Here is a 26,447-nt window from a genome sequence, read left to right as displayed (position 1 = left end):
TTTTCTTTTTCATTTTTTTTCCCTTTTGGGCTAGTCCTACAAGTTGAACTGAAGGCCTGAGTGCTATACCTGAGCTTCTTTGGCTCAAGGCTAGTACTCTACAGCTTAAGCCACAGTGCCATTTCTAGCTTTTTCTGAGTAGTTTATTGAAGAGAAGAGTCTTATGGATTTTCATGCCTGGGTGGCTTTGAACTGGGATCCTCAGATCTCAGCCTCCCACCAGAACCTAGCTTTAATTTTCATTTTTTGACTTTATTTTATTTTGGGTGGTATTAGGGTTTACTGAGCTAAGCACTACCACTTGAGCCACTTAACCAGCCAATTTTTCAGTTTTTGTGTTGGTTATTTTCAAGATAGGGGCTTGCTTTTTAAGCTGTGCTGAACTATGTTCCTGATGCTTATTCCTGGGATGATAGACACATGCCATTGCACTCAGCCAATGATTCAGATGAAGCTTCAAAAACTTTGATGCAGAGGCTGCCCTCGAACAATAATCCCTGAGCTCCGCCTTCCAAGTAGCTATCATTACAGGTTCGAGTCACCATGCCCAGACTATATTTTGTTTTTGAGACAGAGGCTCATTTTTCCTTACCTGGCCTCCAACTGCCTTCTGAGTGCCTGGGATTACAGGCTTGTGCCATCATTCCCGACTATTTAACTCCTTTAAGAAGGTGTTTAAGGGGCTGGGGATATGACCTAGTGGCAAGAGTGCTTGCCTTGTGTACACGAGGCCCTGGGTTCAATTCCCCAGCACCACATATACAGAAAACGGCCAGAAGTGCCGCTGTGGCTCAAGTGGCAGAGTGCTACCCTTGAGCAAAAAAGAAGCCCGGGACAGTGCTCAGGCCCTGAGTCCAAGCCCCAGGACTGGCCAAAATAAAAAATAAAAAATAAAAAGGTGTTTAAGCATAAAACTTTTGGAAGGGCCTTTGAATGGCCAAATACATTTCTGACAAATAGAATAAAATCTCTGATTTCATGTGACTGAATCACACATTTACTAATTTTGAAACTAATGAATACCAAACAATTCCTAAGAGGCAGAAGAGTTGGTTTCTGTATAGAAAGTTGAACCTAAGGGACAAGAATAGATATGTTATCAGACTATACATTAATCTTAACATTTTTCTTCATTTTTGACTATGTTAAAGAGAGCACCTGAGAGATTAAACTAGTATCCAAATATCTTTTTCAAAAAGGGGAAAAAAGGACTCTGACAGTGACTTATTAAGTGTCTCCCGTTTTACACCTCGCAGGTATAAAGGCTGAATATTCTAAAGTTACCAACTTACTATGTGTTTGCCTATTACGACTCCTGTGGGTCTGCACAACAATGAGCTAGCCCTGCTGTTTCTAGTTTCAGGAATAAGGTATGCAAAGGGTAAAGAACAGCTGTTCTCCTAAAGCCATTTCTTTAGAGTGAGGATGAATTCTAAATTTATTAGGAAGTCTTACCTACTTCCTTTCCCTTTTTCCTTTTATCCTTTAGAGAGACAATAAAAGGAACAACAGCATGAAGGCACAAAATAGGAGCCTGAAATCAGCTGCAGTAATTACTTGTGCAATTGGGTCCTTTCAATGTGGTATTATAAAAACCTCCTGAGTACCAAAGTTTATATTTTTCCAAAAGACAACTCCTACATCACTACATGGCACAGCCACTGCTTCTTTACACCTTCCAGGAAGCAATCCCTAGGTATTTTTCACAAACCCCACAGGGGTTTCTACATTGAAATAAAACAATGGCAATCAAGCCTAGCATTAACTTCAGGTTTGTGGTAATGAGCTGTACCAATTCCAAATGACAGGTTTTCTGCTCTAAATGCTGGAGCAAAGAGCATTATCACATGATACAGCCAGTTTCACTGTGAACACATACATACAAGTAATCTGATGGTGATCTGAGGCACAAGCTGTGATTGGTTAAGTAAATGAAAGGTAGAAGGTGTTCACAATCTATAACTCATCATCTCTGCTCCTTATTCAGACAAAGAGTTGAACTAGTTATCTGTGCATTACATCCACTTTCTTTTTTAAGAGTAGCTCTGGTGCAGCATGATAAGGAAAACCAGATGCTTGGCTTGATAAAAGGTGCTCCAAGTAAGCTTCTTACCACAGGGTATCTGCTGCCATAAGATGCTGGTCCTATAAGAACTACTACAGTTCAGTTTTCAAAATTCTGGGACTAATCTGATCATAGCCTTTTCTTCTTGTTACATTATAGGACAGAAATTTGGAGTAATCATTCAAGAGGTTTTCCCAGTAACAGGTGATGTCATCCATCTGCAAGTGATTCATGATAAACTGGCTTCCCCTAGAAAAAAAGATTAACAGGAATATTTAAGCACAAAATTTAGTAATAATAGCCTACATTTTTTCACAGGGAAGGATTGCAGTGGTATAACTCCTTCAAACAGCTAACTTATAGTTTAGCAAAACAGTACTAAGGGGCTGGGGATATAGCCTAGTGGCAAGAGTGCCTGCCTCGGATACACGAGGCCCTAGGTTCGATTCCCCAGCACCACATATACAGAAAACGGCCAGAAGCGGCGCTGTGGCTCAAGCGGCAGAGTGCTAGCCTTGAGCGGGAAGAAGCCAGGGACAGTGCTCAGGCCCTGAGTCCAAGGCCCACGACTGGCCAAAAAAAAACAAAAAAAAAAAACAGTACTAGGAAACCGAAACATGTGTTGTCAGAAGGAGGAGAGATCCAGGGAAAGGGAAGTAGACAAATGGAGAGAGGAAGGATATGGTGAGTGCAGTCATAATATTCAATGTATATATGTGAAAATGGAATGTAAGGATATGAGTGGGGTTGGGAGAGATGGGGGAGAACAATGGAAGGGGTGACACTGATCAAGATACACTGTGCTCATAAATTACTATTTTTAATCAAAACCACTTTTCACAGCCACTTAAAGATAATTTTTAAAATATTAAATTTTAGACAGACACCGGTGGCTCATGCCTGTAATCCTAGCTCCTCAGGAGGCTGAGAGCTGAGGATTTCAGTTGAAAAGCAGCCTTGGCAGGAAAATCTGTGAGGCACTTATTTTCAACTAATCACCAAAGAGCTGGAAATGGAGCTGTGGTTCAAGTGCTAGAGCACTAGCCTTGAGCAAAAAGGCTCATTCATAGTCAGCACCCCAGGTCCTCAGTTCAAGCCCCGTGACTGGAAAAACAAAACTAAAATTTTTTAAAATAGCTTACACTTTCATAGGTTATCTTGGGTCAAACCCTACGCAGACTACATTATATCCAAAGCAACACTATATCTAATATATCCATATACATGCATGTAGCAATAGAATTTAACATTTTCATAATTCTGAATTAATTTTGTATAAGGCCAAAGTATGGAAATCATAATAGTACTAATATTCAGGTAACTTGAGGAGAAAACTGGGAATACTAAAGTGAGGAAAGGGAAAATGAACAAAATTTACCTTTCAGCAATTTCCTGAGCAATATCATCATTTGCTTTCACAAACTGTAACAGCTCCCTGAAATGAAAAGAATCATGAGGCTCCAATATATACACTCAGTTCATTAGTACTAAGACTGCAGGTTGATCTCTAGCTAGGTCAATGTTGGATCATTTCTTCCCTTTTTTTGCCAGTCCTGGAGTTTGAACTCAGGGCCTGCACACTGTCCCTGAGCTTCTTTTGCTCAAGGCTAGCATTCTAGCTCTTGAGCCATAGCACCACTTCCAGCCTTTTGTGTTAATGTAGTACTGAGGAATGAAACCCAGAGCTTCATGCATGCTAGGTAAGCACTCTACCAATATGCCACATTCCCAGCCCAGATCATTTCTTTTTCTTTCCTTTTTTTTTGCCAGTCCTGGGGCTTGAACTCAGGGCCTGAGCACTATCCCTAGCTTCTTTTTGCTCAAGGCTAGCACTCTGCCACTTGAGCCACAGCACCACTTCCAGCTTTTTCTGAGTTCTGAGGAATCAAACCCAGGGCTTCATGTATACGAACAAGGCAAGCCTTACTTTACCACTAGGCCATATTCCCAGCCCCCCAGATCATTTCTTTATTTCTTTTTTTTTTTTTTTGCCAATCCTGGGCCTTGGACTCAGGGCCTGAGCACTGTCCCTGGCTTCCTTTTTTTTTTTTTTTTGCTCAAGGCTACCACTCTGCCACTTGAGCCACAGCGCCACTTCTGGCCGTTTTCTATATATGTGGTGCTGGGTTATCGAACCCAGGGCTTCATATATACGAGGCAAGCACTCTTGCCACTAGGCTATATTCCCAGCCCTCCCAGATCATTTCTCTAAAGCAAAGGTATCAGGGTTGTTGCAAGAAGAAAATAATAGGGAAAAATTAATATAAATTAAAATCAGCCCATTATATACATTTTGGATTTATTTAGAAAAAAAACACAGAAAGGTTGATAGACATAAATCAAAAATATAACACTGTCTTCAAATTTTTATTATTTTTATTCCCCTAAGAGGGAACTAGCTCACAGTTCGGCCCTTCTATTCCCTCCCATCATGAGAGATTTGCCTAAGCTTCAGTTGAGTCATTGCTCATACCCAAATATGAAATCTCATTGACAGTATTACAAAGCCAAATGTCCCTATTACTAGTGTTTTGAGGGACTAGAGCTTTCTCACTTCATCCTATCTGAACGCTACATTGGAGCTAGCATTAGAATACTTCTCGTACAGCCCACCAGGGTAATAATGCAACAGAACACAATATTTGCAGACCAAGTAAGAGAGATAAAAGGGTTCACTGGATAAGCTCATTAAGAGTAAGTTAAATGACTTCAATGACTGGACTTAGAGGCAGATTTCAGGGCCATTTGGATTATGAACTGAGGGATAGCTGCTTACTGGACATTGGAGAGATCCGTTTTGACTGGGATATAGTGAACCCAGGGTTTCAGTTGTGGGTAGAAGAATTCTAGCCACTGGTCACCAACATGGAAAACAAGTGAACCACACAGGAAGAGGTGTTTGAACCGGAAACTTGCAGCTACACCTCGAAAATTAAACAGATACCTGGGGATGAAAAAGACAAAAATACATTCAATACTCTGCTTACAAACATAAATATGTCCTGTTTTCCCCTTATTCCTTCTATCCTCTCTTCATTTTCAGTTTTCAAGGACACGTAATAGGTTCCATAAATTCCCTGCTTGTCTAGGGTTGAAGGCTATCAACTGTTCTGAGAATGTCAGAGTGGGGAAAGGGGAGGAGGATAATTCTTCAGACAGAGCTAGACTGGATGAGAATCTGGGTTCTGAGTGGAAAGAATGTAGGGCTTAAAAGGAAATGATAGCCTCTTGTAGACTGGAACATATTCAAGGAAATACAGAAACAGTCAATGACATAGATCAAAAATCAAGAGTGAAAAAAATTCACAAGCTAGGCTGATGAGTTCCAAAGCTTTGTTTTTCCTCCCATGAACCCCATCTAATCTCCCTGTTTCCTGGACATTGCATCCTTCTCAAAGTCTAGGAAGAACAAAAAAGTTTCCTTAGAACATTTTCTCAAAATTTCTCTTTCTTGCAAATAAAAACAACCCTGAGATACTACCTCACTCCAGTTAGAATGGCCTATACTCTGAACTCAGGCAACAACAAATGCTGGAGGATTCCCAAACCAGGCAAAGACCCAACAAAAAAAGAGAACTACAGACCAATATCACTAATGAACACAGACGCAAAGCTCCTCAATAAAATACTAGCTAACAGGATCCAGAAACTGATCAAGAAAATTATACATCATGACCAAGTAGGCTTCATCCCACAGTCACAAGGATGGTTCAACATCCGTAAATCAATCAATGTAATTCACCACATAAACAGAACTAAAATCAAGAATCACATTGTTATCTCAGTCGATGCCCAAAAAGCCTTTGACAAAATACAACATCCATACTTACTAAAAGTTCTGGTGAGAACAGGAATAGATGGAACATTACTCAAAACAATAAAAGCCATATACAACAGACCAACTGCTAACATATTAAATGGAGAGAAACTTAAATCATTCCCCCTAAACTCAGGAACAAGACAAGGATGCCCACTCTCCCCACTTCTTTTCAACATAGTGCTGGAATCCCTAGCCATAGCAATAAGGCAAGAGGACATCAAAAGGATCCACACTGGCAAGGAAGAAATAAAGCTATCCCTATTTGCAGATGAGATGATCTTATATCTAAAGGACCCAAAAAACACAGTCCCCAAACTCCTACACCTAATAAACCAATTTGGCAAAGTAGCAGAATACAAAATCAATCCACAAAAGTCAGCAGCTTTTCTGTACACCAGCAATGTACAAACAGAAAAGGAAATTATGGAAACAATTCCATTTACAGTAGCCAAAAAAAGAATAAAGTACCTAGGGATCAACCTAACCAAGGACGTGACAGACCTATTTAATGGGAACTATAAAAATCTAATAAGGGAAATCAAAGAAGACACAAGGAGATGGAAAGACCTCCCATGCTCATGGGTAGGCAGAATCAATATAGTGAAAATGGCCATATTGCCCAAATTGTTATACAAATTCAATGCAATCCCTATCAAAATCCCAGTTACATTCTTCACTGAAACAGAGAACGCAATCCATAAATTCATATGGAACAGCAAAAGACCTAGAATAGCCAAAGCAATTCTAGGCAAAGAAAGCAGTGCAGGAGGTATCACAATACCAGACTTCAAGCTCTACTATAGGGCCATCATAACAAAAACAGCCTGGTATTGGTATAAAAACAGACCGGAAGACCAATGGATTAGAATTGAAGATCCAGAAATAAAACCGCACTCTTAGAGCCAGCTGATATTCGACAAAGGAGCTAAAGACATACAATGGAATAAACATAGCCTCTTCAACTACTGGTGCTGGGAGAACTGGGCAGCCATATGCAGAAAACTCAAAGTAGACCCAAGCCTATCACCATGCACCAAGATCAACTCAAAATGGATCAAGGACCTCAATATCAGACCTGAATCCTTGAAACTACTGAAGGACAGAGTAGGAAAGACACTAGAACTTACAGGCACAGGAAGGAACTTCCTGAATATAGTCCCAGGGGCACAACAGATAGGGGAGAGACTCAACAAATGGGACTACTACAAATTAAAAAGTTTCTGCACAGCTAAGGACATAGCCACCAAAATAGAAAGACAGCCAACCATATGGGAAAGGATCTTTACCAGCACAGCAACAGACAAAGGCCTGATATCGGTCATCTACAGAGAACTCAAAAAACTAAGCCCCTCCAAGCCCAATAAACCAATTAGGAAATGGGCAAAGGAGCTAAGGAGAGACTTCACAGGAGAAGAAATAAAAATGGCAAAGAAACATATGAGGAAATGTTCAACATCCCTGGTAGTAAAGGAAATGCAAATAAAAACAACCCTGAGATACCACCTCACTCACTCAGTTAGAATGGCCTATACTCTGAACTCAGGCAACAACAAATGCTGGAGGGGGTGCGGGGAAAGAGGAACTCTTCTCCATTTTTGGTGGGAGTGCAAATTAGTACAACCACTTTGGAGAACAGTATGGAGGTTTCTCAAAAAGCTCAATATAGACCTACCCTATGACCCAGCCATACCACTCCTAGGCATCTATCCTGAACAGCAGGTCCCAAGATATCAAAAAGACATTTGTACTTCCATGTTTATCACTGCACAATTCACAATAGCCAAAATATGGAAACAACCCAGATGCCCCTCCCAGATGAATGGATCCAAAAGCTATGGTACCTATATACAATGGAATACTACCTAGCGATTAGGAATGGTGAAATATTGTTATTCACAGGGAAATGGTCAGAACTTGAACAAATAATGTTGAGCGAGACAAGCCTAGAACACAGAAAACAAAGGGGCATGATCTCCCTGATATATGACTGTTAAGATGGGGTGATGGAGGGGCTGGGAATATGGCCTAGTGGCAAGAGTGCTTGCCTCCTACACATGAAGCTCTTGGTTCGATTCCCCAGCGCCACATATATGGAAAATGGCCAGAAGGGGCGCTGTGGCTCAGGTGGCAGAGTGCTAGCCTTGAGCGGGAAGAAGCCAGGGATGGTGCTCAGGCCCTGAGTCCAAGGCCCAGGACTGGCCAAAAAAAAAGATGGGGTGATGGAGAGACAGTAGAGACCAGGTCTGTGAAACCAAAAATTGCTTGTCAAGTGGTATTTCCCACAGGATTGGGTCAGCGACCCAACACTATGTAACTAAAACCAAACAACTACTCAACATATAAAGGTCAAAAATTGACCTCTCAGTGGAATACAATAGCTCAAAAGCTATGTATGTACGTTCATATAAGACTACTGTAAACATATTGTCTAATGTTGACATTACATTTAAAGCCCTAGGCGAATTTTCTTGGGCGTAGGCCACGTGGCTACTGTATATGTTCTTGATACATTGTGTATTGTATATATGTCTACCTGACCTAGGGAAGGAAAAGAAAAACAGGGTGTAAGATATCACAAGAAATGTACACACTGCCCTACTATGTAACTGTGCCCTTTTTGCACAACACCTTGTCAAAAAAAATTTGTTTAATTAATAAATTACAAAAAAAATTTCTCTTTCTCTGTCAACAATCTTAAAGCATCTTTGCAAATTCTCTCTCTCCCCCTCTCTCTCTTATACACACACACTCATACTCACACAACCACCTATCTCTAACTTAGAGCTCCACTGTGTGATCAGCATTTTTACCTGTGAATCTCCCCTACCCTTCCTCTAAGCCCAGATTTTCCTGTTAGGCTGATTCTGAGTCCTGGTATTTCATGATGTTTGGTGGCGCTAAGGATCATGCATGTACTAAGGGTTCATGCATGCTAATAAGCACATGCTCTTATCACTGGGCATACATCCATAGCCCCTCACTATAATAGTTATTAGCCTCATAGTTAACTACTGGATGGGTAATTAACAAGAGAGGTAATCCCATCAATTTAGTTAATGGTAAGCTCTCTGGAAAAAATCATATTTCCTTCCTCTCTGTTGCACCCACAGAACTCAAGTCAGTGTGCAGCAAACCTCAGTGTAATGTAGCTAAAGGAATCAGCACTAAATCTTAAATGTGCTCACTCAAAGCAGAGCTATTTCAAAAACAAATAGAAACTAGTAACTGGAAGGCTTACTTGTATTTGCAGTGATCCACAAGATGGACATCCTTAGCAGCTGGTTTTCCCAAGGTATCCTTTAAGTGAAAAACAAGATATTAGCACTAGTGATAATGGAATTTATAAGGAACTAATGTGCAACAAGCATTATTAAACATTCCAACAACTCAACCTCATTTAAGCCTCATGATAAATACACTAAGGAAGCATTATTAGCTTCATACTGATGAGGAAAGCCAATGTTTCCAGAAGCTGAGAGATTTGTTCAGTCACGTACCCTAAGTAGAAGTGCTAAGGTTTTAATGCAGGTCTGTCTGGTTTAGGAATTTTAAGTTCACCTGAAACCATGCTGCCCTCCTTTGAACTCAAGAGGTCATGGCATGCAGCCCATTCCTGTAAATTATACATGCAAACCATAAACACTAGCTGGTGGGCCAAAGGAGGTATGCAGCTCACATACAAGTTCTTTTGAGCATGACAAGTACTTAAAAATAAAATTCTCAAGCCGATGGCTCATACTGTAAACCTAGTTACTCAAGAGGCTGAGATCTGAGGATCATGGTTCAATTCCAACCTGGAAGGAAACTCCCTGAGACTCTTATTTTCAATTCACCACCAAAAACATGGAAGTGGAGGTGTAGTTCAAGTGGTAAAACACTAGTCTTGAGCAGAAAAAGTCAAACAAGAGCACAAGGCCCTGAGTTCAAGACTCAGTACTGGCAATAAAACAGGTGGAAGGATACTTGCAAAAAAAAAAAATCCAGAGTTCCAATCTCCCTGGGAGAAAAAAATAAGGAGACCTAGCAAACCAGCCTCCTATCCTAACTTAAAGCAGTTGGCTGGAGCTCTTGGCAGTCTCTGGCTCCCTCCTTCATTCAACTGCTGGTCCCTGGGCACTGGGTCTAGGCCTCCACGTCCATTTCCCCTTTTTAGTGAGAAGGTAAACTTGATGAGGGGAGTTAAGTTTTGTTTGGGGCTGGGAATATGGCCTAGTGGCAAGAGTGCTTGCCTCGTATACATGAAGCTCTGGGTTCGATTCCCCAGCACCACATATATAGAAAACAGCCAGAAGTGGCGCTGTGGCTCAAGTGGCAGAGTGCTAGCCTTGAGCATAAAAGAAGCCACAGACAGTGCTCAGGCCCTGAGTTCAAGGCCCAGGACTGGCCAAAAAAAAAAAAAAGTTTTGTTTGCTTTTGCTTGCTGCCTTGGTACACTGTAGAGGCCAATGATTTCGGTGTGGAATGAATACATTCTTCCAGTTTTTATTATTTAACAAAGTTTCTTGAACTCATTTGTTCCTAATTGATTAAAACTATTAAACAATACATATATCTCAATTGTATTTAATTTAGCCCCAAGATGTTTAATGCTTTTTCCCATACTACTGTCATATACTCTATGGAAATTTCAGATAAGGAAATTTAGGGCTTTAAGTTCTTCAGTTAAGCCAAGCAGTCACAGAGTTAAGAGGACAGAAACAGACTGAAAACTAAAAGTCTCTACTTCTGGCTTCATCTCTTAAAGTCATTTGCAAAAGTCTTAAAAGAAACGAAGATTTCTGGAATCCATCTCCAGAGACTCTGAATCAATGTGTTCATTGTTAACTCTAGTTATATTATATAGCCAGGATTAGGAACCAATGGTTTAAACCAGGGGTTGGTCAACTACAGCCCTTTAAGTCAATCCAGCCCACATTAGTTTTGTAGAACCCATGGACTATTTTTACATTTTCAACTGATAAAAAGGAATTAATTTTGTAATGTGAAAATTAACTGACATTAAAATTTCATTGCCCATACATGGAGTTATTATTAGGGAACAGCCATGCTTATTTGTTAACCTACTGCCTGTGGCTGCTTTTCCTTGGCTGCAACATAGTTGAATACAACAGAGACCAAACTACTTTCATAGTCCAAAATATGTCCACTGGAATAAAAAATTATTGACCTCTGGTTTAAAACTTTGGAGTTGCAGGATATACCAGTCACATAACCAGGAAAGCAAGAAGACTTTGCAAAAAGAACTGACATTAATGCTAATACAAAGAACTTTCTCAACATTCATCTCACCACAGAGAGGAAACCTAATCTTATCAATTCTACCCAGGTAGAAATGCTCTTTGAGTGAAAACAGTCACTGCTGTAGTTCTATTCAGATGATTGCTGATTACTTTCATAGATTTCCAGGCCTGGTTTTTGGTGTATTCTGCATCAACAAGTTTTGGATTTTTCCGAGATAGAAGAATGAGAGGATCCCGTTCTGGACTTGTCCTATGAAAGAAGCACATGATATACAGCTATACAGCCTACATCGTAATACTGTTCCCAGTCTCTGAAAGGTGAGCAGTAGGGGGACCCAGGTAATATGTATCTACACACATGGACAGTTCACAGCTTTCTGTCCTTGTGGCAGATGAGGATCCTCTGTACTATAGCATCTAAGAGGTCCTGATTCTTCCTCTACAGTGCTCTCCAAGGATAGGGAGTGTTTTACTCTCTCTCTCTCATATCTAGTCAGTAAGGATATATTGTTCTGATTTCCTCTCTAGAAAGGTCCATGTAGACTGTATAATCACTGGTATACATAGCATAGGTAATCACCACTTACAAAAAGTTTCATAACCTTTGTTGTATATGTTATGTAAAATCCTTTTTTTTTTTTGCCAGTCCTGGGGCTTGAACTCAGGGCCAGAACACTGTCCCTGGCTTCATTTTGCTCAAGGCAAACACTCTTACCACTTGAGCCACAGCACCACTTCTGGTTTTTTCCATATATGTGGTGCTGAGGAATTGAACCCAGGGCTTCATGTATGCGAGGCAAACACTTTACCACTAGGCCATATTCCCAGCCTCAAAATCTAATAAATTTAAGTTAAAAATAATACAGGCTGGGCCTGGTGGCTCTAAGCTTATAATCCTAGCCACTTGAGAAGTGGAAACTGAAAGGGAGTTTGTGGTTTGAAGAACAGGCCATGGGGAAAAATAGTTCTTGAATCTCCACCTCAACCAGTAGCTGGACATGGTGGCATTAGCTGTCATCCCAGGTATGGGGGAAGCATAATGGCTGGGTGCAGTAGTGTGTGTTTATCATCCCAAACCACATGGGAGGAAGCATAAATAGAAAGATTTTAGTCCAAACATAAAGTGAGACCCTACCTGAAAAATAACACTCACAGCTGGGCACCAGTAGCTCATGCCTATAATCCTAACTACTCAGGAGGCTAAGATCACAGTTCAAAGTCTGTCAGGGCAAGAAAGCTGTGAGTCTCTTATCTCCAATTAGCCACCAAAAAGGAAGAAGTGGAGCTGTGGTTCAAGTGTTCAGAGTGCTAGCCTTGAGCAAAAATGCTTACGGATAGTGGCCAGGCCTGGAGTTCAAGCTCCAGGATGGCATACACACACAAAACAAAACAAAAAACACACACACAATGGAACTGGAGGTGTAGCTCAATTAGTAGACCACTAGCCATGAGTGAAAAAAAAATAAAACAAGAGAAAGACGAGTCCCTAAGTTTGCGCCCTAATACCAGCACAAAATAGTAACACAGGAAAGGACTAATGGAGTATCTCAAGTGTAAAAGCGTGTGCCTAACAAGTGCAAGATCTTGAGCTTAAAATCAACATTCACAAAAAAAAAAAAAAAGCCTCAAATGAAATTAAACAAAAGCTGAAAGCTGAGCATGGTAACTCAGGCCTCTAATCCTAGCCACTTGGGAGGCTAAGGCAGGAAAACCACAACTCTGAGGCCAGCCTGGGAAACAGAGCAAGACCTTATCTCAGAAAAACAAATAAAACTTCAAAGAGATTAGAGATATGGGTCAGTGGTAAAGTACTTACCTAGTATGTGCAAGGCCCTGGGTTCAATCTCCAGCCCATCCAAACACAAACAAAATAAAGGGCTCAAAAGCCTGGAGGCTCAACAGCTATGTACATATGATTATATAAGATGAGACTAAGCAAAGTGAACTCCAAGAGATGGAAACAAGAGGATTTTATATTTAATGTACTAGGTGAATTTCCTGTGGTGTACCCCCTGTGGTCACTGTATATGATTTTGGTACACTGGATATTGTATATGTGCTTATCTGAACTAGGGAAGGGAAAGAAAAATGAGGGAGGGTGTAACAAATAAGACAAGAAATGTACTCACTACCTTATTATGTAACTGTACCCCCTCTGTACATCACCTTGTTAATAAAATTTAATTAAAAAAAAAAAGCCTGGAGACTACATGTAGGAAAAGCCCAAGTAGCATTTCACTGCCCAAGCAAGGAGGGTAGCAGACAGTATGATGTGATAAATACCATAAAAACCACAAACCCCTGTCCCTTCATGATCTTTTCCACTTATCCACAGGCTCCACAGGTATTTACTGTGCATCTATATCACATAGTTCTCTTGGCTCCGAGAATATGGAGCTGAACAACACAGGCAGGTATTTCACTTCATTGTCCATATAGCCATCTCTATTTCTACCAGCATTAGGACTATTAAGTACTGCTTGTAAGTCACATGACCTGATGAAAAAGGCAACTGGGATACCTGGTTATGATTCCTGCTCTGCACTAACCAGCAGAGTGACTGACACATGATAAACTAAGGATTTCTGGAATCCATCTTCAGAGTAGATGGATTTCTGGTGGTTAGAGATAAGAATCTCATAGGACTTTCCTGCCCAGGCTAGCTCTGACCTGTGAACACAACAAAACCTTTCTGTTCTATTCACATTATAGAGACGTCCATTGTGTCTTGTCTGCTTATACTTCTTTAACTTTCATTTCAACTGAGTAACTTGGAGACAGGTGTGGTAATGCTTGCCTGCAATCCCAGCAATCAGGAGGCTGAGGCAAAAGGATTATAAGCTTGAGGCTAGGTTGGGCTTCACAGTAAGTTCCAAGAAGGCCTGGACTACATAGCAAGACCCTGTCTTGAAAGAACAAAATCAAAACAAAATAGTGATTTGGGCACACTATCATTCCACATTTCTTTTTTTTTTTCCAGTCCTGGGCCTTGAACTCGGCCTGAGCACTGTCCCTGGCTTCTTTTTGCTCAAGGCTAGCACTCAGCCACTTGAGTCACAGCGCCACTTCTGGCCATTTTCTATATATGTGGTGCTGGGGAATTGAACCTAGGGCTTCATGTATGCAAGGCAAGCACTCTTGCCACTAGGCCATATTCCCAGCCCCCCACATTTACTTCTTAAGTTATTTCCTTGTAGCTTTCCTTTGAGCCACAGAGTTCTTTAAACCCTTATGATTACTTACATTTTATTTGTTTGTTTGTTTGTTTGTTTTGGCCAGTCCTAGGCCGTGAACTCAGGGCCTGAGCACTGTCCCTGGCTTCTTTTTTGCTCAAGGCTAGCACTCTGCCACTTGAGCCACAGCGCCACTTCTGGCCATTTTCTGTATATGTGGTGCTGGGGAATCGAACCCAGGGCCTCATGTATACGAGGCAAGCACTCTTGCCACTAGGCCATACTCCCAGCCCCGATTACTTACATTTTACACAGTGCTCAGGAGACTATATTTTATAAGTAGTTAGAAAAATAATCACCTTGATCCTCGGAAATATGCTGTAGAATTTTTCTTATTCCATGGCCACTGAGCGGCTGACCTAAAAAATGCAGACTCTGGTTAGTTTCTATGTTTTTTTTTCTAGATTACAAAAGGCTCTGTCTTAAACATTTTTTATGAAATTAGTCTACATTAATAGTACAAAAGGATCTCATTGTCATGAGTCCATAGATGCAGAGTGAACTTTAAACAAGTTCACCTACTCTATTATACTACCCAACCCCCTTTACCTCCCACTTTTTCAAACAGTATTTGGTGGGTTTCATTAAATTAAAATCTTCCTATATATGCACATATTCTGTCTTCCCAATGCACTGTCTTTTTAGTTTTAAATTATACATATGAGTGAAAATGTGATATTTGGCTTTTTGAACGTGGCTTATCTTGTTCAACATGATCTTTGGTTCCATCCATTTTGCTGTAAATGGCATTTCACTCTTCTTTATAGCTGAATAATATTCCACTATGTATGAATACTACACTTTCTTCATTTGTCAGTGTTGGGCAGCTTTGTGGTTACTATGAATAAAGCTGTGAATAAAGATGGGTATGCAGCTATTCCTATTGTATGCTAACCTACATTCCTTTGGATATATACCCAAGAGTTGTAGAGCAGGGTAGTAGTTCCATATATAATTTCTTGAAGAACCTCCATGCTTATTTACATAGTGACGGCATTAACTTGTATTCCTACTAACAGTGTGTAAGAGTTTCTTTTTCTCCCCACATCGTGGCCAGCATTTGTTGTTGTTTTCTTGATCACTGCCATTCTGACTGAGGTAAGATAGAAATGAACTGCATTTCCTCTATAAGGGTATTCACATTTTCTTCATGTATCTCAGTCTGTTGGAATTTAGAAAAACTACTAATCTTTGTTAACTTTATATCTAGGAGGGGATTTTTTTTGTATACTCTCTATAGTCTTTTAAGTATAGGATCATATCTTCCTCAAATAGGGATAATTTATCCAACTCCTTCCTTCTCTCCTTGAATCCCTGTTTTCTTTCTCATGCCTTATTGCTCTTACCAGGAATTCTAGTATATTGAATAGAAGTAGGAAGAGTGAACAATTTTCTCCCATTCCTGACTTTAGAAGGGCTGGATATATGGCCTAGTGGCAAGAGTGCTTGCATCCTATACATGAAGCCCTGGGTTCCATTCCCCAGCACCACATATATAGAAAACAGCCAGAAGTGGCGCTGTGGCTCAAGTGGCAGAGTGCTAGCCTTGAGCAAAAAGAAGCCTGGGACGCAAGTGTTCAGGTTCTGAGTCCAAGGCCCAGGAATGGGGAAAAAAAAAAAAAAAAAAGATAATCCCTGACTTTAGAGAAATGGTTTCAGTTTTCCCCCATTTCGTGTGATGTTGGCTACAGATCTGCCGTATATAGCACTCACTATGTTGTGATACATTGCTTCTATTACCAGTTTCTTCCTAGCTTTTGTATGAAAGGATGTTGAATTTTGTCACAAGCTTTTTCTGCATCTGTTGAGATGATTATCTCATTTTTGTCCTTTTCCTGTTGTATTGTTTATTGATCTGTATTATTTTGAACTATCCTTATGTCCTTGGAATAAAACTTACTTGATCGTAGTATATCATCTTTTTCAACATATTACTATATTTGGTTTGTAATCTTTTTTTCTTTTTCTTTGTGATAGTCCTGGGGCTCGAACTCAGGGCATGGATGCTGTCCCTGAGCTTTTAACCCCAAGGCAAGCACTCTACCACTGGAGCCACAGCTCCACTTCTGCCATTTTTTTGGTGGCTAATTAGCATCTTATGGGACTTTCCTGCCCAGGCTAGCTTCGAACCATGATCTTCAGATCTCAGCTTCCTGAGTATGGTGTGAGCCACCATACCCAATGGTGTGTGTGTGTGTGTGTGTGTGTGTGTGTGTGTGTGTGTGTGTGTGTGTGTGTGTGTGTATAATGTTTACATTTATTTTCAAAGGAAATTTCTATAAATTTTTCTTTTTTTTCTTGTGCCTTTATAGGGTTTTGGCTTCAGAGTAATACTAGCTTGATAGAATGAGTCTGTATCATTCTTTTTTTTTTAATTTTTTTTTTTTTTTTGGCAATGCTGATAGGCAGGCATCTGCCACTTGAGCTATGCACTCAGATCTTTGTAATTTTATTAGTGATTTTTCAAATAGGGCTATGTATTCATTCTTGGGCTTCCCTTGACTATCATCTTTGTATTTACATTTCTGATTATGTATTTAGCAAGGATGACAGGTATATGCCACCAAGTCCAGCTTTTATTGTTTAAGGTGCGACTTTCTGAATTTTTTGCCTAAGCTGGCCTCAAACCTTGATCCTCCTGATCTCTGCCTTCGAAATAGCTAACATTATAGACATAAGATACCACACTCAGCAGCACATCTCTCCTTTCTAGTTTATGGAATACTATGATGAGCACTGGTATTGTTAAAGAATTTCTGTATTCTACTTTTAACTTAAAATTCAAGCACCTCAAAATAAAACTGGTTAAATTCTATTGCTTATTTCAAGAAAATCCACAAAGAGGTAAAAAAAAAAAATCTCTATAAAGGACATACCTTACCAGATCTTCTCTGAAGAGGTCCCACCGTCCAAGACCTGTAGGATAAATTGGCCACACAGCAGGTCCTCCTTCCCAAAATGTCCAAGCAGGATACATGATATCATGGTATTCTGATGTCTTTAACAGAAACAGAAAAGTGGTTATAAGTAAGTCTTAGAAGTTATAGAATCTCTCACTGGAAAAGTGAGGAGCAAACAGCATTCATGACACAGGGTCTAGAGAAAGACCTGGCTATAAGGTCAACTTGCTGAAGATATTTTCTTTCTCTTTCTTCTCTTTCCTTTCACTTCCTCCCTCCCTCCCTCCCTCTCTTTTTCTCCATCCTGGGGCTTGAATTCTGGGCCTGGTATCTATCCCTGACCTTCTTTTGCTCAAGGCTAGCACTCTACCATATGAGACACAGTGCCACTTCTGGCTTTTTCTGAGTAGTCTTACTGGAGATAAGAGTCTCATGGGCTTTCCTTCCCAGGCTGGCTTGGAACCACAATCCTAAGATCTCAGCCTCCAGAGAAGCTAAGATTACAGGTGTGAGCCACTGGCACCCAGTGCCAAAGATATTATCTCTAGCCTGAAAGATCTATACTCTATACACATTAAAAGGCAAAAGTGGCTGGGCATCAGTAGCCCATGCCTGTAATCCTAACTGCTTATGAGGTTAAGATCTAAAGATTGAAGTTTGAAGCCAGCCTGGGCAGAAAAGTCCCCACAAGACTCTTATCTCCAATTAACCACACAAAAACCAGAAGTGGTACTGTGGCTTAAGTGGTAGAGAGCTAGCCTTACACACAAAGAAGCTTGGGACAGTGCCCAGGCCCTGAGTTCAAGCACCACAACCGCCAAAAAAAAAGTAAATAAATAAAAGGCAAAAGTGATCACAAGTTAAAATTCCCAGAATTTAGAATCATATTTAAAGGTTACTTCTCAGTTCCTCAAAATTCTGTTTTTCTAAAGGATATATACTGTTATGAGGGATTTTTTTGGGGGGAAGGGGTTTAAGGAAATAATATACCCAATTCTGAATAATGCAAGACCTCTCCTGATTTTACCCTGTCAGTTCTTGGTTATTTACTAGTAAGTCTTTTGAGAGTAAGACCCAGTAAATACCATGTAGTGATTAAGAGATGAATCACAAGAGTCTTAAATGTTAACTGTACCTCTCTACATCTCTATTTGATTTCTTTTTTTTAAATTTAATTTTATTTATTTATTTTTTGCCAGTCCTGGGGTTTGGACTCAGGGCCTGAGCACAGTCCCTGGCTTCTTTTTTTTTTTTTTTTTTTGCTCAAGGCTAGCACTCTGCCACTTGAGCCACAGCACCACTTCTGGCCATTTTCTGTATATGTGGTGCTGGGAATTGAACCCAGGGCTTCATGTATGCGAGGCAAGCACTCTTGCCACTAGGCCATATCCCCAGCCCTCTATTTGAGTTCTTGAATCTTTTTAGACTTCCACTTCCTTACCATGTAATGAGAAAATGTCTTGGTAGACACAAGTTTTAAGACAGTGTCTGGTGAATAGTATTCAGAAACATGGTAAGGTAACACACCTAACTGTGGCACAGCTGAGCTCATTATTTACAGTCATAAGTGCCATGGGAAAGAATATCACACATCTTTTTTAGTTTATTTTGTACCAGTACTAGGGCTTAAACTCAGGACCTGGGTGCTATCCCTTTTTATTTTTTCTCAAGGCTAGCACTCTATCACTTGAGACATATCTGCACTTCTGGATTGTTTGTAGTTAATTGGAGATAAGAGTCTCACAGACTTTCCTGCCAGGGCTTTGACCCACAATCCTCCAGATCTTAGTCTACTTAGTAGCTAGGATTACAGGCGTGAGGTATCAGCACTTGGCTCACATATTTTGAAGAAAGTTTATACCACCTGTTCCTTTTTCATGGTTACTTCTGCTAGTAACTGACTTTCACTGGGATTACATGGACATATGCTGTCTGACTTTTCTTAACTATTTTAAAAATATATGACTTACTAAGAATCTCAAACATAACAGCTGTTCAGTAGAGGGAAGATACGCAATTAACTATAAAGTTGGTAGACTAAACCCTCCTTTGGAAACTGATATTAAAAAAATCAGGAGGGAAGAGAGGACAAAAGGACAGTTAGTTAACTGATGGTCATATTTTATTATCCACAGAAACAAAAGATAATAATAGACAAAGTCCTTACTGACTTACAAGGGAGCCTCTATCTGTTCCTCTGGGGAGTTTCACCACAAACAATGGGACCAAGCACTTTTGTGAAATGAATAAACCATAGGCAATACAACACAAATGTAGCCTCAGCTCACTGGCAACACAGGAAAAACACAAATCTAGAGAGAAAGTAAACTGTGATAAAGAAAACGTGGGAGTAAGAGGTTCCTCTGCTTTGAAGGAACCACATCAGAGATCGTTTTCCTTTCCCAAAGGCTAGGGTTTTCCAAAATCCACTCCTCTAGCCTTTCCATCCCCCAACTCCAAATACTTTCATCCCTGTCAATATACTACTTACATGAACCTAACCACCAGGTTAGGTTGATGCAAATGGTAAGGTTAAGCACAAACTATTCATAGTTCCTAGTTCCCCAAAACATACTTTATCTCCACAATGCGAACCAAAGACCCTGCCATCATATACCCTACCTTTACAATGAATACCATCTGCAGCTGCCTGGGGTTTTGGTTCCATTTTAGATATTCTAGGCCCCTGGGCTACAGAAAGATAGGACAGGTGATACTCAACATTATGGCTGACATACATTTGTAGGAAGGCAAGGATTTTTGGTGGGTTTTTTTTGTTGGAGGGGGAGGTGTTTGTTTTTATCAAGACAGTATCTTAACACATAGCAGATTGGCCTTGAACTTGGGATCTTCTTGCTCCCATCCCAGTGCTGGGACTATAGACATGTAGCACCATGCCTAACTGTAACAATTTTTTTTAAGGTATTTCCTAACTCCAAGCCTATAATCTTTTTGGAACTCCTCTCCCCATGCTCTGTAGGATCTTTAAATATCTTGTAGGGTCTTCAGGCATCTCTCTCCCTAGCTTCTACTCCTAGCCATAAGCACTTTGGCAGTCTTACATTACTCACAGGTCCTTAGCTCTAGCTCCTTAGACTCACTGGTCAACTACTGTAAGTAAAGAGGAATTACTGGACCTTATGCCTCGTTCTCACCACTCCCCATCAGATTCTGGCATAGGAAGCAACCTCTTGTTCATATTCTCAGGACCACCCTCCATCCACCAGGTGGCTTTTTTTGTAACTCACCTTACTGAAGGAGAAGACTGGGATGGTAGGCTCCATCCACTTAGGAACCTGAGGATAATCTCGTACATTGATCACCATCTCCATGTCAGGGAGGCGCCCAATAACTTCCAAAATAAAGTGTTCAACCCCACTACACCTAGAAACCAGAAAAAAACAAAGTCACCAGAGCACATCTGGTGACTAGGACAAGGAAGGGTCTTCTCAATCAAAGAAGTTAGACAAGGCAATGCTCAGATCATCAGCCCAGTCTCTTGAGAACAATTCTTCTCTTCTTTTTTCTTGGTGGTTCTGGTGTTTAAACTCAGAACCTGGAGCTGGCTAAGTAGGCACCCTACTACTAGGTTTTATTGCCTTATTTTTCAGAAAGGGTCTTGTGCGGGGCTGGGGATATGGCCTAGTGGCAAGAGTGCTTGCCTCATATACATGAGGCCCTGGGTTCCATTCCCCAGGACCACATATACAGAAAATGGCCAGAAGTGGTGCTATGGTTCAAGTGGCAGAGTGCTAGCCTTGAGCAAGAAGAAGCCAGGGACAGTGCTCAGGTTCTGAGTCCAAGCCCCAGGACTGGCCAAAAAAAAGAAAGAAAGAAAGGGTCTTGTGCTTCTTGCCTAGGCTAGTCTTAATCATAATCCTCCTTTCTATATAGCTGGGATTACAGGGGTATATGATCATGCTCAGTTTACTGAAATGGAATCTTGCTAACTTTTGCCTGGGCTGGCCTCAAACAGTGATTCTACTAGCTTCTACTTTCTGATTATCTGAGATTAAGGCATGAGCTACAGTGCCTGACCTAAGACATCCTTCTAAAAGGACTATTTCACTTTTTTATACCATGAAAGCTAATCACTTTTCAGTCTTCTAACTATGAACAAGTGTGTTACTGTGCAAGTTATCATTCCTGGCTAAGCTGTTCCAGCTTATAACACTCAATGGATCTGTCCAAATAAATCATCCTAAATTTGAATACTACTGCTACCACTACCCCTTTTCCTTCATTCATTCTCTTTATTCACTACCCTTCTCCTTTATTCATTCTTTTTTTTTTTGCCAGTTCTAGGGCTTGAACTCAAGGCCTGGGTGCTGTCCTTGAGCTTCTTTTCTTCAAGGCTAGGGCTCTACCACCACTTGACCCACAGCTTCACTTCCAGCTTTTTTGGGGTTAATTGGAGAGACAAGAATCTCACAGATTTTCCTGCCTGGGATGGCTCTGAACTTTGACCGAGATTTCAGCCTGCTGAGTAGCTAGGATTATAGGCATGAACCACCATCAGCACTTGGAAGCCCACGATTTTCTTTACTGCTCTGATAAGGAACAACTTAAATTACATGGAAATATACAAATCCTGATAGGAATTGAAAGAACTAATTTCTAATAGTGGTCCATGGGCTTTGGTTCCCACAAAGACACTATAGTTAAGGTCCAGAATATCTTCAAAGGCCCATAAAGGCTTATAGGTTCTGTCTGGCCCTCAGCTGGGCACTACTGGGGAGTGGTTAAAAGACAACTTTAAGAGAAGGATAGCTGGATGTTTTAAGATTATTGAAGGTTGGCCCTTAAGTGAGATTGTGGGCCACTGATGTCTGTCTGTTTACTTCCCTATTACCATGTGGTTAAGCACTTGTTCCACTATATAACTCTGCTATAGTGTGCTGCCTTGCCAGACTCAAAAACAATGACTAAGTACTGTAAATTTTGAAACAATGAACCAAAATAAACCTCCTGATCATGAAGATTATAGCATCAAGATCTGCCTTGACTCACTGCAAACCCTCAGGGGATTTCACAAAAGTAATTGAAGCTTTAACAGTTTAGCTGTTTTCTGTTCTGTGTCTGAGGATACTTGACCAGCATCATATTAGGGCAGCATTCAAAGGACTGGTCAAAATTTTCTGGCAGCTGGGCACTGATGGCTCATACCTGTAATCCTAGCTACTCAGGAGGCTGAAATCTGAGGATCAAGGTTCAAAGCCAGTTCAGGCAACAAAGTCCATGAAACTCATATCCTCAATTCACTACCAAAAAGCAGGAAACAGAGCTCTGGTTCAAGTGACAGAATACTACCCTTGAGTACAAATGCTCAGGGTCAGCGCCCAGGCCCTGAGAAGTCCCAGGAACAACACACACGCAAAAGATTTCTCACTGAGTCAGACATGGTAGCACGTGCTTCTAATCCCAGCTACTTGGGAAACAAAAGAGTCAGGAGAGGAGGATCTCTGCTTTGGGATCAGGCAAGTTAGCAAGACCCTATCTTAGAAAATATAAACAAAAAAATGTAGGGACATGGGGCTGGGAATATGGCCTAGTGGCAAGAGTGCTTGCCTTGTATACATGAAGCGCTGGGTTCGATTCCCCAGCACCACATATATAGGAAACGGGCAGAAGTGGCAATGTGGCTCAAGTGGCAGAGTGCTAGCCTTGAGCAAAAAGAAGCCTGGGACAGTGCTCAGGCCTTGAGTCCAATCCCAGGACTGGCAAAAAAAAAAAAGAAAAAAAGAAAAGAAACGTAGGGACATAGCTGAAGCAGCAGAGTGCTTGCCTAGCATGTTTGAAGGTCTGAAATTTAAGTTCTAGTAGTGCATTCGTGCGCGCACATACACATGAATCTGGCAGCATAGAAATGGCAGCATGGAAATGATCAATTTAAAATTGTTTTATATATAGGGAGATAACTACAAAAAATCAATGTTTGATAAACATGTGTAGAAATGTTCAAAGGTATTATTAATGTCAATGAAATGCCAATCAGAATAGTAAAAATCAAAAAGTCTAATACACAGCCCTGGTGAGGGAGGGCATGAGTTCTATTCCAAGCATTTGATACTAATAGTAAAAGTGTAAATAGGCACAATCTCCTTGGAGGACAATCAGCTATAATTATCAAGTTTTGCTGTTGGTGGTGGTGATGGTAGTATGGTTTTAAACTCAGGGCCTTGCACTATACCATTGGAGCGATGACCTCAGCCTCTTAAGTCAGACATAGTGGCACATGCCTGTAATTCCAGCACTTGGGAGACTGAAAAAGGAAGACAGATGAATTCTAGTCCAGCCTAGGCCACACAGCAGTACTCTGTCTCAAAAACAATTCTGTATATAATGCATATATATGTATATGTGAATATATTAGATAGTAGATGCTAATTAGCCTAGTTATGGAACTTTCAAGAACTTAATCATATATTCTCTATATATTTTTACATGAGCGCTCAAGGTACATGCAGAAGAATGTTGGTCTAGTGCTGTTTGTGTTAGCCACATTAGGGGTGTGATGAGGAGTAATGTGAGTGTTCATTATGGATTGTACAGCCATGAAAGTGCTCCATTGATATGTTCTCTCTGTACCTGGTCAATAACACTCAGTAAATACCTATGCATCTCCTGCTGGTCCTTCAGCCCAGCTCAACCTGCTAGGTCACTTGCATGTAAGAGCCAGGGAATGAAGAGGAGGGGCAGAGCCACAGCCATTACAACCAATGCTATATCCCAACCTCACAAAGACAGAGGTGATAGGCTTTGTTTGACAGAAGAGTTGGCAAAAAAAAAAAAAAAATGTCCCTGGCAAGGAAAGGAGCTCACTGTACTTTGTAGTCCCCCTGAAGTAAGGAGGGACTCACTAGACAGTCCCCGGTACTGGCTTAGTATGGAGTAAGCTTGTATGTCATAAGATGTGAAGCAACATCTACCTCTTAACTTACCTTGAGGGGAACATGCAATCATTCTCTCGGTATAATCTGTTCTTAATGATCTGATAGTGGGTCCCTAGTTTCCGTCTGACCACCTCTGCCATCATCTTCCTGGAGATACCTCCTCGGAAAGGAGTCAGATCCTCTTCTATGACACTGGAAAGTAATGGGAATTGTAAATGAAAACAGGACAAGGGAATGAGGTCAATTCCTTCTATTTCCTAAGTATACTTCTGTTTGATACTAGAGAATGCAGTATTCCAAGAGTAAAGGCAGAAGGCAGGAATGAGCAACACTTCCCCAGAAGCACCATGGGTAATAGAAAAACATCAAACACAACAAAGCCACAAAAAGTAAGATCAAATCAATGTCTCCCTTTCCTCCCTCATCAGGATTGCCCCTTTCTTAGTGGATCCATATTCCTCTTTCCTACTCATGCCATATCCATGCCCGCACAGCCACTTCAGTCCTGCCATTGCCCATTTTTCTGGCCCCTACAGAAGGTAGGACTCGTATCTCAGTCCAACACTCTGTTCTCTAATCCATCCCTACACATGCTCAAAAACCTTGACTGAAATAACTAGAAATAAAACTAGCTTGGGCTGGATGTTGGTGACTCATGCCTGTAATCCTAGCTACTCAAGGAGGCTGACATCAGATAATCATTGTTCCTGGCCAGCTCAGGAAGAAAATTCTTGCTACACTCCACCTCCAAAAACAAAGGGATGGAGGTGTGTCTCAAGTGGTAGCAAGCATGAGACCCAGAGTTCAAACTCTGATACCATGAAAAAAATAAAGAAACTCATTAAGTTTTCAGTAATACCATTAGCCTTCACTTGATTTTTGAGAGATTAGAGTAACAGAATAAGAAGCTACAAGGACTCTTGTTTAGCTGAAGAATCTAGAGTACCAGAGAACTTAAGTGGCTCGCTACTAGGTAATTAGTGCAAGTCTGCTTTTAGTGTGCTTGCTTTTTTACAGTATATACCAAGTCCCAGCTCCAATTTGCATACTTTTAAAGACAACCAACAGGAAGCCAATACTGACAAATACACACGCCCTCTCAACAATACTTATAGAGTGCACTTACTAATTGGGCCCAGCACAAGGGATACAGCTGAATAAAAACATAGACCTAGACCTTAAGATACTTTCAGTCCAGGGGAAAACCAGTCAAGCGCATGGGATACATCCCCTGGGACGTAAAGGTGCTTGGGAGACCAGTGGGCCTCTCCCATCCCAGGATGTTTACACTCCTTAGAATGAGGGGGCACTTCAGGCAGACTTTCTACTCTCAGTACATTGCTAGGTTCTCTGACGACTGCATAACAGATCTCGGGGACATGCTTGTGACAAGAACTCACCCATGATAGCAGCTGCAATTCTGACTTGAACAGGGTTCATAATTCTCCAAAGACCTGTTAATTTGGTCAATAAGTACTTTCCATTTTGAGCCTTCAAAAAGGGAAGTAAACGAGAGTTAACAGAACACCCCCTTCGCTGGCATTCTTACATGCAAGCAAGCAGGCAGAACAAGAAAAGACCAAAAATCTCCACTGAATTTCCCTTTGCGGTCGCACCGGTGGAAACGAAATGCCAAAAAGGATTTCTTTCCGCCACTTCACGGGGCTCAATATGCCTGACCCTTTTACCTTGTCCATCACAGGTGTCCTAGAAACCGGACAATTCAAAAGCTTAATACTCACAGGGGCTACAGACAAATTGGATACAGAGTCAGATACAGACTCTCCCCTTCTCATCAAAATAGAACTCCTTCATCTCCCTTCATCTCTTCTGGCAAAACACACGCGATCCCTTCGCCATCGTGGGCTCCGGGAGAGCGCTACGGAACACCGGGCTCCGGGTGCGCCCTCCCGAGGGTGGGTGACGCGGGACTGCCTCCTTCCTCCCCGCCCCACCACGCTCCAGGGTCCAGAGCGGAAGCAAATCCCCGGCCGGGCACTCTCGCTCTCCGCCTCGAGGCACCGCAGCCCGGCCCGGGATCACCGCGGGCCACCGCAGCCTCCCCGAACCCGTCGCTCAGGAGCGAGGGGCGGGAGGCGTCCCCCGGACCCGGCGGGGCCACACTGCGAGACCCCTAGTCCCGGAGCCCACCTGACTCCTTCTGGCGGCCATGAATCGCGGGCAGGCAGAGAAAAAGCAGTAGCCAGAGCCGAACCGCGGAGCCCGTCCACCGCTGCATCGCTCGCACACCCATTGCGGATTCCCCGCCGCGGGGCCGGCCGAAGCGCTGCCCTAA

The 26,447-nt window shown here is 41.4% G+C and overlaps 1 protein-coding gene across 2 annotated transcripts; it reads right to left on the bottom strand.

The window, feature by feature from the left end:
* Positions 1–1,467: 1,467 nt before the first annotated feature.
* On the bottom strand, positions 1,468–26,447 carry Poglut1 (protein O-glucosyltransferase 1). Of its 2 annotated transcripts, XM_048346695.1 has the most exons (11): positions 26,303–26,447; positions 25,552–25,642; positions 24,200–24,343; positions 20,507–20,642; positions 17,235–17,356; positions 14,658–14,717; positions 11,276–11,375; positions 9,124–9,182; positions 4,842–5,009; positions 3,444–3,500; positions 1,468–2,314 (listed from the first exon to the last, which is right to left on the bottom strand). In XM_048346695.1, exons 1-11 carry the CDS (start codon positions 26,403–26,405, stop codon positions 2,158–2,160), a joined length of 1,197 nt encoding a protein of 398 aa, XP_048202652.1. In that variant the 5' UTR covers positions 26,406–26,447; the 3' UTR covers positions 1,468–2,157. The 2 variants fall into 2 exon arrangements, with proteins under 2 accessions (XP_048202652.1, XP_048202653.1); XM_048346696.1 differs by lacking the exon at positions 25,552–25,642 and having other exon boundaries at positions 26,303–26,430.

This window comes from Perognathus longimembris, chromosome 5 (genome assembly GCF_023159225.1).
Source record: "Perognathus longimembris pacificus isolate PPM17 chromosome 5, ASM2315922v1, whole genome shotgun sequence".
NCBI lineage: Eukaryota > Metazoa > Chordata > Mammalia > Rodentia > Heteromyidae > Perognathus > Perognathus longimembris.
Note: the sequence above shows the minus strand (reverse complement) of the source record. Positions and strands in the feature narration are given on the sequence as shown.